Raw genomic sequence first — 17,245 nt, 5'->3', positions numbered from 1 at the left:
CCAGTTCCCTATTACAGCAAATCTTCAATCACCTCACGATCACTGCCACCAGCTAGCAACAGCAAGCAGGGCCAGGCTCCAGGCCCACCACCGGACTCCCCTCCTCGGGCAATGGACAGATATTGAGCCTGTAGTGACCGGGTTTTTGGTTCTACTTTTGGGTGATGCTGACTTTAGCTTGCTACCATCCTAGATCCCTATTCTTAGCTTGTTTTGGTCCTTTTCAGGCCTCTTTTCAGACCTAGAAGCATAAACTAGAGGATAGCCGCTTTATATGATGATAGATCCCTTATTCCTGACTCTAATCCATCTATTGCCTATTGGCTTTGACATAATTATGTGTCCTTTCATCATTTTCAGGCCTGAAGACCTATAGTAGAGGGTGGATCCTGTAGTTCTGACTTTATATTACCTATTGGTAGGGTTTGTGAATGTACTTTGATAGAGCTATGTGTCTATTTCGTCCTTTTCGGGCCTACAAGGCCCAGAACCAGAGAGACTCCATTTTGCTTTCTGCCTCTGCAGACTGAGATGCATGTAGTCAAGTGTGATGTTTTAGTTATGAGGTGTTGTTCGCTCTTTGCAAACTAGAGAGAACCGGCCGGAGCTGAATCTTATCAAGAAGTGTCCCTGGGGCTCAAGTCTCTAGACGAAACAAGCAGCTGATCACTGTGAGAGCGTCTGGAGCAGGGAGCCTGGTACATGGATTTGGTGGGAGGAGGCTACTGGCTGGAACTTTCCACTAGGGGAGAGCATTCCATATTAGCGAAGTGCAGAGAGTTGGAGTTGTCAGAAGCAGTTACTTGTCAGAAGCAGTTGTGTTCAGATGGTCTTTGGAGCTGAAGAGAGCGGTCAGATGAATCTTGGAATGGTAGAGTTCAGATGGTTTTTGGAGGTGAAGAAAGCAGTCAGAAGCAGTTACTTGTCAGAAGGAGTTGTGATCAGAGGGAGCTGGTCAGAATGAGAGGCAGTCTGGAGAAGATACAGTCAGAATAAGTTGCTTTGCAGTTGGAGTAAGATGCCTTGGAGACAGAATTAAGTTACATCATGAGAGATCAGTTGGAGCAGGCAGTTAACAGCTGGAGTTTGGAGTGATACCTTTTGGAAGAGACTGAAGTTATATCGTGGATTAGTCTGTGGGAGCAGCTGGAGTGAGTTGGACATTGGAGCTGGAACAATCAGACAGAGTGAAGAAGCTAGTGGAGCAGACAGTTATCAGAGCGGCAGAAACTATATCATTAGACTGAAGTTGGAAGGTGAAGACAGTTTGTGGGAGAGAGGAATCCAGTGCAGAGTGATCAGCGCAGATGTGTGTCCAAGAGTGCAGGGGAGAATCTGAGATGAGCCAAGGCACAGACGAGAGAGGGGCCCAGATGACAGCTAGAACAAGACTTCATAATAATCAGGTGATATCTGTCCTGTTATATTAGTGCCCATATATATATATATATATATATATATATATATATATATATATATATATATATATATATACATTAATCCTTTCCTTTACTTTCTAGGCTATATTCCCTACTGTATTGTTGCACTGATTAATCCCTTTTCTTTCAGCGGTGTGCAGTCCTGTTATAATTCATTATTCAGCTATATGTGGATGTGTTAGTAATAAAGCTTTCTTGTTTTCATCTTAATAAAGAGACCCCGCAGATCTGTGTATTCCTTAGATGTACCTATTTCCCTTTACTTTTCAGGCTGTGTCTAGATTGCTAGTTATTGTGATGTTATAATTTGCTATTGTGTAATAAAGGGACCCCGGTTGTTAGTGAACAGCTGTGCAGGTGTTATTTCTTCATGACTAACCTTTCTTCTAGCCAGATGCTGTTATGTGGACGGATGTGTTTCCCGTCCAGTAAGTGGTAACTGATCAAGGGAGCAAGGAGCGCCTAAATCAGGGAATAACCTTTGCATATAGTAATTACATTTGGTTGTTATCTTCTAGGACAGAACTAACCCTTCTTTTTACCCAAATGCTGACAGGAGAAGGATGTGACATTCCCTTCCCTGCAGATAATTGAGCATAGAAGATTGTGTGTAGATCAGGTCTGGAGATAACCTTTAAATGCTACAATTTGGCCATTCTTGTGTGAGAGGATTGAACTGTCTATCTACCACATAAAATATAATATTTCATTCCCAGTAGATATTAGATATATAGAGAAACTTCCCAACAGAGAGAGAGAGAGAGCTGAAAGTATTCATAGGTCAGAGATTGCCGCTAGAGAGAGTGGCATTAGTGAGAGCATTGATTGTGATCAATGTGTATACCCGCAGGATTGTGGCTTGTGAGAGCACCGGGAGGATACTGTGTGTAGTGAGATTGCCGCTAGAGAGAGTGGTATTAGTGAGAGCATTGATTGTGGTCAATGTGTATACCCGCTGGATTGCGGCTTGTGAGAGATTGCCGCTAGGGAGAGTGGCATTAGTGAGAGCATTGATTGTGGTCAGTGTGTATCCGCACCAGATTGTGACGGAAGTGAGAGCACCGGGAGGATACGGTGTGTAGTGAGATTGCCTCTAGAGAGAGTGGCATTAATGAGAGCATTGATTGTGGTCAATGTGTATACCCACCGAATTGTGGCTTGCGTGAGCACTGATTGAGGTCAGTGTGTAATGGTAAATGATCAGAACTGCCCCCTTCACTATGAGGAGGAGGGTAGCATAGTCTGGGCCTGAGTTGCTGCGAGACTATAAGGTATGAGTGTGGTGTGGAATATGAAATTCCTTAGTAATCCGTGAGTATTCCTAGTAATCCTATAGATTTAGTGGTGTTTTTGATGATATAAGCTTGTATATTGCTAATTCCCCATCCCCAGGAAAGTACCTAGGTACTGTGGTAAGTAGGCTCTGGGGAGGGAGATGGTTACGTTTCGGCTGGATTGGTGGTGTCTTGGTGAGCTGGTGATATCTGGTCTGAAAATCTGGTTGTTACAGGGCCCCACGACGGCTCCGGTATTCAGCTAGTTTCAAATGCCCCAGGCTCCACAGGGGCCACCGCTTCCCTGTCGCCTCTCGTCGATCGCGCCGGTCCACACCTCACCCCCGCCGGCAGCAGATCGCACGGAGCTGCCCAGTCCGGCCTAGCGCCGCCTCCGCATCCCCAACCTCTCCTAGGCCGCTACCCCACTCACCGCCACCAGCACAGGCGGGCGCCAGCCCAGGCCCCGACCAGTCAATGCAGCCACGGATCACCGAGCCGTCACACGCCTCCGGGGTCTTCACCGGCTCCAGTTCAGTACGATCCACTGTGCCTCCGTTTCACTCGGCCATAATTTCTCTCGCTGTCGGGTCGCCCCACATCCGCCAGGCTCCGTCAAAGTCAGCAGCAGCAGTTCGGCCCCGGGCTAAACGAGGCAAAGATCCTGGCAGGAAACCACGCTCCAGCACACGCCTCAAAAGGGGGTCCGGTGTCAGGAAACAGCCCCAATCAGTGCCGCATGTTATTAGGCATGCATAGTCATCAAATTATCGGGTGGCAAAGGCAGGATGTGTCGGATAATAAAAGGATATTTGCTCGGCCTGGCAGAGCCTCACATGAGTGTGGCCATCTTGCCATGCGCCCTCTAGCGCCCCATACCACCGCATGTTGTACTGCAACAAACTGGGTGGGCTGGAGTTGTGGATCCTGTCCTGGAAGGCTCTGCTTCTCTGAAAATGGCAGGAACATCAATGGAATCTTCTGGGATATTTGAATGCCAGGGCTGATGAACTCTCCCGTCCACGCCTAGAAGATCACCAGTACGAGTTAAAAACCAGAGGTGGCACAAGATCTCTTGCTCAACAAGGGATAACCAGGATACAAAGTATTCGCCATTACCTAGAATGTGCAATGTCAGCAGTTCTGCACGCAGTTCCTAAGGTGTCTCTCTTGCAGACTTGTTTTGCCTACGGTGGGACTCTGGACTTCTGTATGCCTTCCTGCTGATACCCCCTTCTCCACCAAGTTATGAAGATCAGGAATGATGGGGTCCAAGTCACCCTGTCGGCCCCGGATTGGGCACGGAGAATATGGTATTCAGAAATCCAGGGCATGAGCATCAGCTTGCCGATCAAGCTGTCCCCGCTGGCGCTCCTGCTGTCACAGCAACTGGTCATGGTTCTGCACCCCAGCCTTTGCAATCTCCATGTTCATTTTGGAAAATCGGGGCCCCTGCCTTAAAGGATAAACCCTAGCAAGGTATAGTACTTTTTGTAAAATGAACCGTACACACCGGGTTACGTGCACATTTACTTCTGAGTAAGCAAGACGTTGTTTTGGATAAATCAATTTCCACCAACTAGCTTCTGTTAAGCGTTTCTATTTTATTTTTTAAAAAGTGTATCAATTTTTTTCTTAGATCTTCATTTATATATTTTATCAAAACATTTTTGTTATTTTTATACAAAGTTTTTTTTACATTTAACTCATGACAGTAATTTTACACTGATTGATTCATAAAAAATCTTAGTTTAAACAATTTATAACTTCATTTCTTGAATACAGAATATATTCCCTTCTAGATGTTCATACATGGAGATTGAGCGGTGACAGCTTAAAACTTTAGACCTTCCTCAAGGTGGTTGATGTCATCTTGGCAACAAGGCATCCTTAGACAAAAAATGTATGCGACTGTCATTAGGACAAAGTTAAGGTTTGGTGTGGCGCACATGAAATGGACTCCCTCCAGGCCATGTTATCTGACGTTCTGTTTGTTTTTCTCTCGCCCAGCAAGGCTTTACACAGTTAAAGGATACATTTTAGCTCTTTCAGACTTTTTGCGGTTGCTGGACCAGCTCTCATTGTTTAAATCACTGGTTGTGAAAACTCTTCACTTGTTTCCTCCCTCTCATTTTGTCATACCAAAGTGGTACCTTAACTTGGTCCTCATAGAATTGATGTGTACGCCCTTCATAGCTGTACTTTGTGGCTTCTTATCTCACCACTATCTCACAATAGTGTTCCTTATCGTCATAACATCGGCGTGACGAGTGAGCGAACTGCAAATTCTCTGTGTCAGTCCACCATATATCACCTTATTCCCAGACAAACTGGTTCTGTGGAAGAGAGGATCCTTCTAGCCTAAAGTTGTGATGACATTCCATGTCAACAACACTATCACCCTGCAGGCATTCTATGCTCCACCTCATCCCTCTAAGGAGGAGGAGAGACTTCATCGATCTACCTCGAAAGGGTGCAGAGTATTTACATTGATGGTACCAAGGAACACCATGCGAATGATAATTTCTTTGTGGGTTTCACTGAGGTGAAAAAAATCAAGACTGTATAACAGAACCATCTCCCACTGAATTGTACTCTGTGTCAAAGTCTGCTGCGCATTGGCCAAAAAGCAGCCTCTAGAAAGTCTTTGGGCTCATTCCACCAGGGTCAAAGCAGTTACCACTGCAGTGGTACACGGAGTACCTGTCCTGGACATCTGCTAGGCAGCTAAATCGACGTTGATCCATAGGTTCATGAAACACTACTGTCTGGACAACCAGGTTCTCAGAGAGGGGCATTACATTTGGTATGTCCTACAGGACATTTTGGTTTAGCCAATTCACAGACCCACTTCATGATAGGTAACTATTCGAAAGGTGAGGAATCTTCTGAAAGAAGTCACTATTAGAAGAACAAGTTAATTACCTTCAGTAAAGCTCTTTCAGGTAGAGAGACTGTCACTGAAGATTCCTCACCACCCCCCTCATCCTGCTCATTCTGTGAATTGGGCCCTACCCATTAATAAGATCTCATGTCTAGGAATCTGCACACTGGGCAAAGCCAATTAGTTGTTGAGGCTCTGAGTCCGGGGACGTGGACAGCCTCGAAAGCAACTGATGTCAGCGCACTGCAGTTGTGCTTAAGTGGGCCCCAAATGTCATTTCCAGGGCAGAACACTGTCAATGCGGAGCTACATTTCACCACCTATCAGCATACAAAGATTACTGCTGAAAAAGTTTCAGGATCCAGTCTGACGCCTGGGGAATATCCAAGAGGTAAGGGATCTGCAGCTAGATAGTCTCTTCCAGAAAGAATGTTACCAAAGGTAAGTAGCTTGTTGTTTACACTAAACAAAGCCACCCGTCAAACCTACTACACTGAAAAAGTAAATAAGTATCTGAAGCAAATTGCTTTAGAGATTGGTAAGGTGTTTTTGTCTTTGATTATAACATATTTTTAAAGGGTGCTGTTTTTGAACTTTAGTAATTTGTCTCTTTGGTTTACTGATTAAAGTATAAAATATCACACAATCCTTTTGTAAATATTGTTAATTGTTTTTTAATGTTGTATTTCTTTCAAGGACAAGATTTGACTTGTAGGTAATATGGATTTTGATCAATAATACCAATCCTAAAATAGAACTGAAACACAACTGATCTTGTTTCTCCATGGAGGTATTGTTTTGTTATGGTATGAAGTTATCTGAATTGGCATGCACAAGTATATTTTCTGAAACTCTTGTTTTGCAGTATTTCACTTCTCCTGGTGCAGAGTTCTGACTCATCCAGCTGTGCCTGCATTGGTTGTTGACCGCACGAGCTTTGTATCGTTAGTTTCCAGTTTACTCCCTGTCCCTTCCTTCCTCACCTCTTTGTGGTAATTTCTCCTCCAGAAAACAAGCCTGGTTTAGATTTTGTTGTTCATTCGCCTTTAATTCCATATACCTCATTGTAACTAGTCACTTTGTTTTGTTGTTTTTAGGTCCAACAAATTCTCTTCTATGAAGATTCGGTAACTGCTCATTTGACCAAGATTTTGAGCTCAGACCAGCATTCTGTTGTCATCTCATCTGCCAAGTGAGTTTCCGCTGCATTTATTGGGGCTTGAAGAGACAGACGATTGGCCGTGTTGCATTGTGAAACTTTTAGGGATCTTTGGAGTAATTATGTTTAAAATGAAGGTCACAAAGTATTTGGGAAGCTGCCGAGACAGTGATGGAGCTTCTCGACGATGTTGAGGTTGATAGGGTTAGTAAGCAAAGAAAGCAGGATTTTGACTCTGTGGATGTGTTCATGGTGAGCGTCCTGGACACTAGTGAATGTACCAGTATGCCTTTGAGGTATTGGGCACTGTTAGTGTCCCAATTGCAATTTAGTATATCATTACAGAATGATTCTGCTGGGAAGATAACCGAAAGGATTTAAAAAATACATTATTTGGTAAGGGGTCCAAGAATCCCTCTTAAAATATGGTCTAGTGACCTACAACAACACACCACGTAGACAAAGCACACTATATTTAGGTAATGTAAGACACCACCATTATATATAGGCTTTCAACATGGTGATATTGGTGCAGTGCTCTTGAGAGATACTTCACAAAAGAGCAGTGAACAACTTGTATAACAACAATAAAAGCCTATGAGCTATTATGTTCAACATTATTCAAAGGGGACAATTCATCAACTCCATAAGAACAAGAGAATGAACTATTATGTTCAAAAAGTGTCAAAAGGGGACAATTAATCAACTCCTTATCTTCCCTGTAACAGTCAATCTGCATCAGGCTCACAACTTATTTCATTGTTGAAGTTTCGATCCATGTAGGCTTTGGAGCCGGGTCTTCCTCAGGGCAGCAAGGAAGGGATACACCATTAACAATAAAAACAAATAGAATAGGCTGGTAAGTGAGTGTGCGTTACACATTTGTCAATCTATAGTACCCAATCCAGTGTGCTACTCACCCAAAAATCCTAATGAGGTACTAGTATATGTCCTTTGTCTTGGTAGGTACGCAGAACATGAACCTATAGGAAAAGCCTAAAATGATCATATTAGTAAAGTCCAATCATTTATTGGGGGGTGGGCGATGCAGTGGTCAGTGCTTACCATCTGCTATACTGGAATTTGTTTCAATAGGCCTTGACAATACAGTGTGAAAGTAAAACGCCTGAATTACTGAAGAGTCATCTAAAAACAAGAACTTCATTGGAACAGTTTCTTATAGCCCACTTCCCTGCTACTAATAGGAGCTACCAGGTATATTTCAAATGGAATGTATTAAGTACAGAGTGTAATTTATACGTGCAATAATATGTGCTACTAATAACTAACTTCTTCTCCTGCTTATACATAATGGAGCCATAAGCAAGTGGTGCAATGAATCACCGCACTATGATTGTCACTGCAGCAACATTATAATGAAACGTGGGGCCATTAAACAGTTTATGGCAAAAAGAACAGCAAGGTCATCGCTAACGCATGCCATATTTTTACGCATTTGGCTTCGAAAATGTGCAAGTCAAAAAGAATAGTTTGTTCATCACTAAACATATGTCCCTAATTTATACATGTAGCAGAGAGAATGTGCAAGCCTAGTGTTTAACATTATATTTAAGCTGTGGTCATTCTAAAAAGTATTTAAATGGGAGCTTGTAATCAAACATGTTGTCTTAACTTCACCAAGGTAAAAGGTGCAGGCCTCCAGTGTTAAGTATTGTGTGTAAGATGGGGCCCATTCAAAAGTTATGACGTTTAAGTAATAACTTGTAAATAAATGTGCTGTCTTCCTTCACTAAAGAACAGTCCAGTTACTGGAAAATATTAATCTCTATAAATAGTGGACGTAGGAGGGAGAAAAGTCAGTGCAGCAAAATTATGATGAACCTAAATTTACTTCAACTCTAAACTTATATCACTATTTTAACATTATGTTTAAGCTGGGCCTTGACAAAAGGTCTCACATATAAATCGGAGCTTGTAATTAAACATATCACCTTTTTACCCCTGCAGATAAAATGTGCTGGCTACAAGTGTTTACTATCTCTAAGCTGGGGGCATTCAAAAGGTTTGACATTAAAATAAGAACTAGTGAGGTTTGGAGAGAGAACAAATAAACTGTTTCTTGCCTGCACTTAAGCTTGTGATAAATAGAGCTGCAAGCAGAGCTGTGCCGGATAAGATCAGTTTATGTCTTCGGATACTGCTACGTCAACATGCACGCTAGAGATAGCAATGTCATCCACGTGGTGACTGATGAAACATGGACTGGAGTATCAGTACATTTGAAAGGCTGTTGATAGTGTCATGATTAAAGGCAGTGTCCTAAGCAGGCACACAATATAAAAAAGCATAGAATACAAATTAGTAAAGGTACAAATATTGTATAATGCAATTCACCATGTACCAAAAAGCCTATAGTTTGTCGCATCGCCTCATATTCATTGAGTCCATAATATATGTAGAGCCCATGTGCTATATCCATTTAGCCTTCTGTGCTTTCAGTAATTGACCGAGGTCTTCTACATGTTCATTCAAAATGACTTTCTCCTTTTTAAATGTATTTGTTGTTTTATTTAAATGCATAAACCATGAACGGCATTACATTCACATGCCACATGCACCATCACGCACTTGATTTCAAAAGAGGTATGCAATATTACATAAAGGTCTGGAATAAAAATCATTTGACCGTCTTTGATAAAGCGGTCTAAAATCAGTACACTGTACATAGAATGACTCAATGTTCATGTTTAATCAGTCTAACTAGTAGCCAAGCAGTACATTTCCCTTGGACTTCCATCAGCAGACCCAAGTCCATAGTAGGTTCTCCACCATCCCCAGATTTGATCAAACTTACGGGGCAGCCTCTGCTGCAATATGTCACTTTTTCCACCGCCATGTATAGGTCCATCCCCCGCCTCCAGTCCTTCATGAAAGGGACCCCCGGTACTCCCCACAAATTAGACACATCCCTTTTAGCCACTACGTGGTCCAGCATACAAAAGACAATTTAAGCACAAGGAATGCCAACATCATTCGGGATCCTCAATATCACCCATTGTGGATCAGGCTGAAGTGTCACTTCTAGTGTGGCTGAGAGTTCCCGAATAATCATGTTCCAGTAATTGTAATTGTAATTTATATTTATATAGCGCATTATCACCAACGGTCTCTAAGCGCTTGCTTTGGGAACCCATCCTGGTTTTTTCCCTGTGAGATAACCCGTACTGGGCACCCCGAGGTGGAAGCCAGGCATCCCGCCGTGGGGTCCATAGTGGAGATTAAGCAAGCTATTGCCCGGAGTTGCAGAGTGTGAACCCGTGATTTGAGCAGGCACCGAAGCGAGAATTATCGAGTCCGTGGACATTTATGGACATTTTTGGGCTCAAGTCCCAAGGCTCAAGAAGAGTAGATTTGGACGTGAGGGTATTCCCACAGTGTATGCATAATTGGGACAGGTTTAACTGGTATTCCTTCTGTATCGAGGGACATATAGATATGAAGTGCAAGAAGTCGAAGTGTGCTTTAATCTCTACTCGTCTGTCGGCCAACGCGACGGAGGAGCCTCGGCGTTATAGGCCTTGTTCTACAGTAACTTGCGCATGGGTTGGCTCCGTGCCTCCCCAATTTTCCGGGAGCCAGAGTGACCCCTGCCCAACTGAGAGAATTTTATGAGGCCATGCTCCATTTTTTTTTGGGTGGCCTTACTCGTCAGAGTGCCTTCGGGCCTAGGAGGGTCAAAGACGCTGGTACCCCCATTCCCCATGGATCCAGACATGCATCCGGACCGGTGTATCCCTTCCTTGTTGTCCTGAGGAACACCTGCTTCCAAAGCATATATGGGTGGAAAATTTGACAATGAAATAAATTATGAGCTTCATGCAGATGGACCGTTATTGGGCAAAATAAGGAATTGACAAATACCCTGCCTTTGACTAACTTTGAAAATAATAGTTCACAGGCTCTTATTGATGTAATATATGATGTACATTGTCCTGTTGTGTTCTCAATTTTACATTAATCTCACTGTGTGGAAAACTCATATTTAGTGTTGTCTTACAATTCTTAAATATAGTGTGTTTTGGCTAAGTGGTGTGTTGTGAGTTACTAAACAAACTGTCAAGGGGTATTCTTGAACTTATTAACAAATAATTTCTTGTTAAACACCTATTTGTTACATTCTTGGCAGAATCATTCTGGAATTATATGTGTAATAGAACAAGATTCTGAAGGTTACCGTGTCCACTGTGTGCATTTTTGAACAGTTGCAAATTGGTTGCATTTGTGGATGCTCATTTGAGTATTTGATGCCACTGGTGGATGATTTGATTAGCCTTTGAGGCTGGTGGTCCTTCACAGAGGCTTTTTAGGTCTCGCTGCGAAAAGCGCGCGAAAGCGCGCTCTCGCTGAGAGAACTATAGCTGTCGGCTCAGCCGACAACGAGGGGAGACAAGAGCCGGCCACGCGCGCAGCATTGTCTATGGTAGAGTCGGATTCACGCGCGCCTTAAGATTGGGTCGCGCGCGTCGGAAGCGACTCTACCATGCGCCGTAAATTTCAGTTTTGTTAGCGCTCGCTGGATTCCTGTTCAGTGAGTGTGTCTCATCGCCGGAGCTGGGAGGTGTGCGGGGGATTTCAGGAGCCACGGCTGTGGGCTGGGAGCTGCGGTGTGAGGAGCGCCACAAACACCCGGAGCTTCACCGGAGACCGCTGGCTGCGCACCTGGGACTCGGCAGAGGCAAGGGTGAGTGAGTGCGGGGCCGGACCGCGGGGGAAGAGAGGTGGGATAGCGCGGGTGGAAGAGATGGGGCGAGGAACGAGAAGTGAGTGGGATCTGTTGTGGGAAATCGGAGGGGGAAAGGAAGGTAGACCAGTCTCTGATGCCATACTCTGTAGCATTCCTCGCTCTCTTGTTAGAAATGTTTGTGATGTCTGCTGAGACGACATCCGCGTTTCCCCAGCAGCTGAGAATGCATCTACGTGCTTTACTTCATTCGTTGTTACAAGGAAGTACCTCTGGCGCCAGGGAAGCCCTGGTAGTGTTTACTTAGTTTTATAAACAGATAGTGCCACGGAAAAATACAATTTCCATAATTCATTGAGTCTGTAACAGATATTGTCTGAATCAAACACACAAATTAAAAACATTTAAAATAGAATCTTTCACTTCACAAACATAAGCTTTAACAGTGGTCAGATGTTTTACTGATAACAAAGAGCTCTGCGTAAAACATATATTTAGAAGGGGACAACAGGCAGTCAACCTCTCACAGTTATAGTCCACATGTGTTTATGCTGACGATCACCATAAATATATATATATATATCATTCAGTCTTGGTCTACAGAGTCGGATGGTACTAGGACAATATGTGGGATTACATGACAAACAGCTCTGTGGCTAGAACCTGTGCCTTGCACCCTCAGACTGTCCATGCGAGAAAGGAAACCAAAATCATCCCTGGCAAAAAAAAATCAGACCAGTCCCACACTTCAGGAGGTTGCTACTAAAAGGTAACGATAATGGCATGGTTGGGTCATGGCAGTCATTCTTGCTACGAAAGCAGCCCCTTTACTTGCACTCTACCGGGAAACGTCAGAATAGAAGAATAGCCAATCAGGCAGTCCCCGTCAGCCAGGGGTTTAGCTACCAGTTGTGCAGCCGGTGCAATGCGCTGGGCTGAGAGATGGGAGAGGGCAAACCAGAACAGCCCCCTGAGCCCTGACAGGGCACATAACTAACCATGCTGGAGTTCGGAAGGTGGAAGAGCATTGATGATGTCTTTAAATTCTGTTTTTATGCTGTCACATTTGCTGTATGGTCAAAGACAGAGGTCAAATGTCAGTCTAGTCATCTGTAAAATTGTTGGTTATTATTTAACATAGAGACTGGTGTTTCATTTTCTTTCTCTTACTGTTAAGTGTGAGATTTTGTGAAGTGATCTATGTGACAGTATTGCTGGTGAGAAAGGAAAGGCGGTATGATGTTTCTTTCTTCTAACATAAAACAACCTTTAAATACCTATAAATGAACTGTACAAATATTTTAAAAATAAACAGTTAGTAATGCACAAGTTAAATGTTTTTTTCTGATGTGTGAGGGAAAGATTTTAATAGATTTAAGACACTTTACTTGGTGATGTGCAAATGATGAATATTCACTAAAACTCAATTTCCGCACACTGGTATGTCTGTTTTTTTTCATCTGCTGCTACAGGCTTAGTTATTAAATGTATTTTCTATAGCAGTGGTTCCCAAACTTTTGACTCCTGAGGACCCCCATTGAGTCACCACTGGAAGCCGGGGACCCCCAAGCAATTTGTATGAGTTACATTTCAAATATTAAAACAGTAATTCTAAAAAAATGCACATGTGCAACCAAAATAAATACTCAAAGTACTAAGGATTTTGGGGCCAGATGTAAGACCATTTCATTTAGCGCCTCGCAATTGGCGACACATTGCAAGTGGCAAATTGGGAGTCGCTAAATGAAATGTACAACGATGTGTTTAACACTGTTTGGGATTCCCAATGGGGTTGCAAATTGCGAGGTTAATGGCCTCTCGCAAGTTGCGAGCCCATTGGTAATGCCAGCCCTCCCAGGTATGGTGGCCTGCTGGGCTCTGCAGGCCACCATGTCTGGGATTTCTTTTAAATAAAGCAGTTTAAAAAAAAATGCAGCCCGTTTACCATGCATTAAAAAAAAAAAAAATGAAACATTTGTTTCATTTTCTAAGGGCAGGCAGAGGTCCCTGGGACCACTGCCTGCCCTTCAAAAATAATTTTGCATGAATTTGCAAAGTGGAAGGGGTCCCCTGGGGACCCCTTCCCATTTGCGAATGCATTACCATCTACTTGAAGTAGGTGGTAATTGCGAATGTTTTGCGACCACAAAACATTTGTACATGGTTTTTGAGACTCACTATTTGGAAGGGAATGCCCCTTCCAAATAGCAAGTTGCAAAACCTATTTAGCGAGTCACAAACAAAATGCGACTCGGGAAATAGGCAATGTACATGGCCCAAAAGGTTTTTGCATGTGCAAACGGGTTCACGAAACGGTTCGCGCATATGAAAACGGATCGTACATCTGGCCCTTAGTATTTTATATTGAAGAAATAGCCCCTCTGTCACATGTATTTCATTTGTTTTATAGCATCCCTCATACCATTGTAGGATGTCAGAGTACTTCACATCAGACACATATAGAGACATTGAATCATACATGTAAATCAGTGTTTATATAAAATGTTTAAAGAGTGCTTGGTCTGGAAAAGCACAAACTAAGGATTCAGAACATAACACAGTGGCTAGCACTGACTTTAATATAAAAAATGTATTTCCACCCAAATAAATCTTTTTAGCAGCATCAGGCTAATGAATAACTGGGAAAAACATAAGTTCCTAACTGGTAGCATGCAGTTTGCAAGCAGCTCTTTGATGAAAGTGTATAGGTCCCGCTGCTATATTACGATTGTCACTTATGAAGTGCACAGTAAAGAAAGAATATCTGTGACAAAAGCAGTAACCATGAACCTATGAACATAAAATACTGCTTTTTAATATGCATGCCACACGTTCTTTGCAGTAGGCACATTAACCCTCCGTGCTACATTACTTAGGTCAAAGCTGACACTGAACTCAACTCTCCTCATGCTCCAGCAGGTACATTAATCACTGGTATTAACTTGACACTTTTATTGTTGCTGGGAAGCTGCTAATTATACGAGAAACTTTTCTGGGCTTTTGAAACTGTTGCCTACGGACCCCCTGGGAATGTGTCACGGACCCCTGGGGGTCCGCAAACCCCAGTTTGGGAAACACTGGTCTATAGAAATGCTCCAAAAAGGAATATTGATTTTAATTGAAGGAGTTAGATGGGATTTTCATTTTCTGTTTTTCCAACGTCTCCATGAAACTAAAATTAGTATTCAGAGCTACTTATAGATTGGCATCGGATTACGTTGCATGTAATCTTAACTGATATAACCCTACTCACCGCTTACGACGTATAAACCAGAATCATTTAGCCTCGCCCAAACTGACCTTTGATACCTCAAAGTTCTGATCCTTCTTTCTGCTTGGCTCCCTTCCCTCCACTTCTCCCAGCTATTATGGACAGATTCCCATCCATCCAGGAATTTAAACACCCCAGCATCACTCAGCACCACCACAGCATCACTCAGCACCACCACAGCATCACTCCGCACCACCACAGCATCACTAAGCACCATCACAGCAACACTCAGCACCACTCAGCACCACCACAGCACCACTCAGCACCACCCCAGCATCACTCAGCACCACCACAGCACCACCCCACATCACCACTTCATCACTCAGCGCTACCCCAGCATCACTCAGCGCTACCCCAGCATCACTCAGCACCACCACATTATCACTCAGCACCACCACATTATCACTCAGCACCCCCACAGCACCACTCAGCATTACTCAGGACCACCAAAGCACCAATCGGCACCACTCAGCACCACAGCAGCACCACTACAATATCACTTGGCACGACCACATTGTCACTCAGCACCACCGCCACATTATCACTCAGCACCACCACAGCACCACTCAGCACCACCACAGCACCACTCAGCACCACCACAGCACCACTCAGCGCAACCCCAGCATAACCCCAGCATCACTCAGCGCCACCACAGCATCACTCAGCGCCACCACATCACTCCTCGCCATCACAGCATCAATCTGTGCAACCATTCAACAACAACTGCTTCAAATATGTTCTCTCAATGTTTCAAGCTTTATTACAAATGTCACAAAAAGATGTTAATATTTCACTTCTGTTCTTGGATTTTCGTCACAATAAAATACACTGAACATAATCTTCACAAAAGTTATTTACAAAAGTTTAAGCTATTGCCATTATAAATTACAATCACTTTTATTTAAGTACAAATTATTTAAAAAAATTAAAAGCCATTGTTATTTGTAATATCAATACATCCAAGTCACGTAAATACAAAACATGTTGCATTACAAATGCTTTAGGTGTCACATTTGCGAAAGTTATAACTATTGGCATTGTAAATGACAAAGCTATTAATTTAGCTATTTTCAAAACCAACACATAAATAAAAAAATTGTAATTTGCAAGACCAATAGCTCAAACTTTCATAATGCGAGACCTATTGCATTGCAAATGCTTGTTGGTTTGTGTCACTGGTGGATTCCTTGTTTAGTATTATTGTCAGTACTGGGTACCCTAGTAAGCCTTTTTGATTGCCAGCTATTGATGTGTCCCTTGTCACAGACTTCTTATTATTTATGCAAGAATCTTGAGTAATGTTCTTTTAAAAAAAGTAGATGTTGTCAAAAATGGTTGACCCGAGCAGGGTTCTGGTTCTTTCAGTTTACCAGCGATAAGCACAAAAGAGGATGGGATGAATACTTGCAAAATGTCTAAACCATTGACAATTGTTCTAGGTAGTATTCCAACTCATCGGTTTTCAGCCACTGTGTCAGTCCAGACAGGCTGCATTTATGCAAATCATTACTGACCCTGCTCCTTATGGGATTAATCCATTCCGAATCGCTTGGTGAGGACACTGCCACCCTCAACATCCTATAAGGGAACACAAACAGCCCCAAACGTGTTTCATCCTTATTAGACCTATTCAGTGAGGTATAGCTTGGATCCTATACCACAGTGAGCAAGGTACCCCCCCCCCCCGGTCTGGGCATACCTTTGGCCACTTAAGGTGTTGCATCAAACACACAAATGGTGATTTGAGGATTCTGGTGTGAATCACTAGCAATCTCTCCAAGTAGCATTCCAACCAGTGATTAAGGTTAAAGAGTCATTTGACTGTGAGTAATAAGCAGTCATTGATGGGTCACTGTAAAGATGTATCAAACTGTAGGCTGCAGGGTTCAAATCCCTGATATTCTATTAATCTATTAGTTTGCCCCTTCTCCTTCTTTCCTGCCAAATTTCCACAGGCCCCTGGTTCTCTTCTCTTCCATGCACCTCTGTACAGCTATGCATGACACTTTTCCTTTCTGATGCTCTTCAAAGTGTGTCTACATTATAAATTGATTCATTAATATAGTTGGAACCCTATGCCACTGGTGGACAGTTACTGGAACAATGGGGAGGCTGTGTGGTGTTCATGTACCTCACCAGGAGAAAAAAAATAATTGTTTCTTGCTTTGTTAGGGTGTTGTGTGAGACAGTGAAGGACTTTGTTGCAAGAGTGGGGAAGGCGTATGAGAAAACAGCTGAGGGCTCAGAGGAATCAGAAGCTATGGCTGGAAAGGTAAGTAGCAATAATATGATTGCTATTAGCAAAATAAATGATAACCCTAACAATTTATACAACACACAGAACCTGATTTGGTACCTATTTGCAAGTATTAGGTGAATTTATTATGAATGGTACTCATTTAATAGATCTACCAAGCATCTTAAGCTGACACCTCTCAAGGATCAGGAGCTGAGTTAGGATGAAAATCTGAGCTGTAATTTACACACAGATATCTGCTGAAGTCACAGAATTCAAT

At 42.9% G+C, this 17,245-nt stretch overlaps 1 protein-coding gene across 23 annotated transcripts in view; it reads left to right on the top strand.

Annotated features, from left to right (window-relative positions):
* Positions 1-17,245, top strand: part of DGKD (diacylglycerol kinase delta) — a 1,053,390-nt gene that overhangs the window by 556,842 nt on the left and 479,303 nt on the right. For all 23 annotated transcript variants that reach the window (XM_086943829.1, XM_086943836.1, XM_086943828.1 and 20 more), the window contains 2 exons: positions 6,695-6,789; positions 16,902-17,001. In XM_086943829.1, coding sequence (XP_086799955.1) covers positions 6,695-6,789; positions 16,902-17,001 — 195 coding nt within the window. The remainder of the gene's footprint in view (positions 1-6,694; positions 6,790-16,901; positions 17,002-17,245) is intronic.

Source organism: Lissotriton vulgaris, chromosome 11 (assembly GCF_964263255.1).
Source record: "Lissotriton vulgaris chromosome 11, aLisVul1.2, whole genome shotgun sequence".
In the NCBI taxonomy this organism is placed as follows: Eukaryota; Metazoa; Chordata; class Amphibia; order Caudata; family Salamandridae; genus Lissotriton; species Lissotriton vulgaris.
This window is presented reverse-complemented; position numbering and strand designations above follow the sequence as displayed.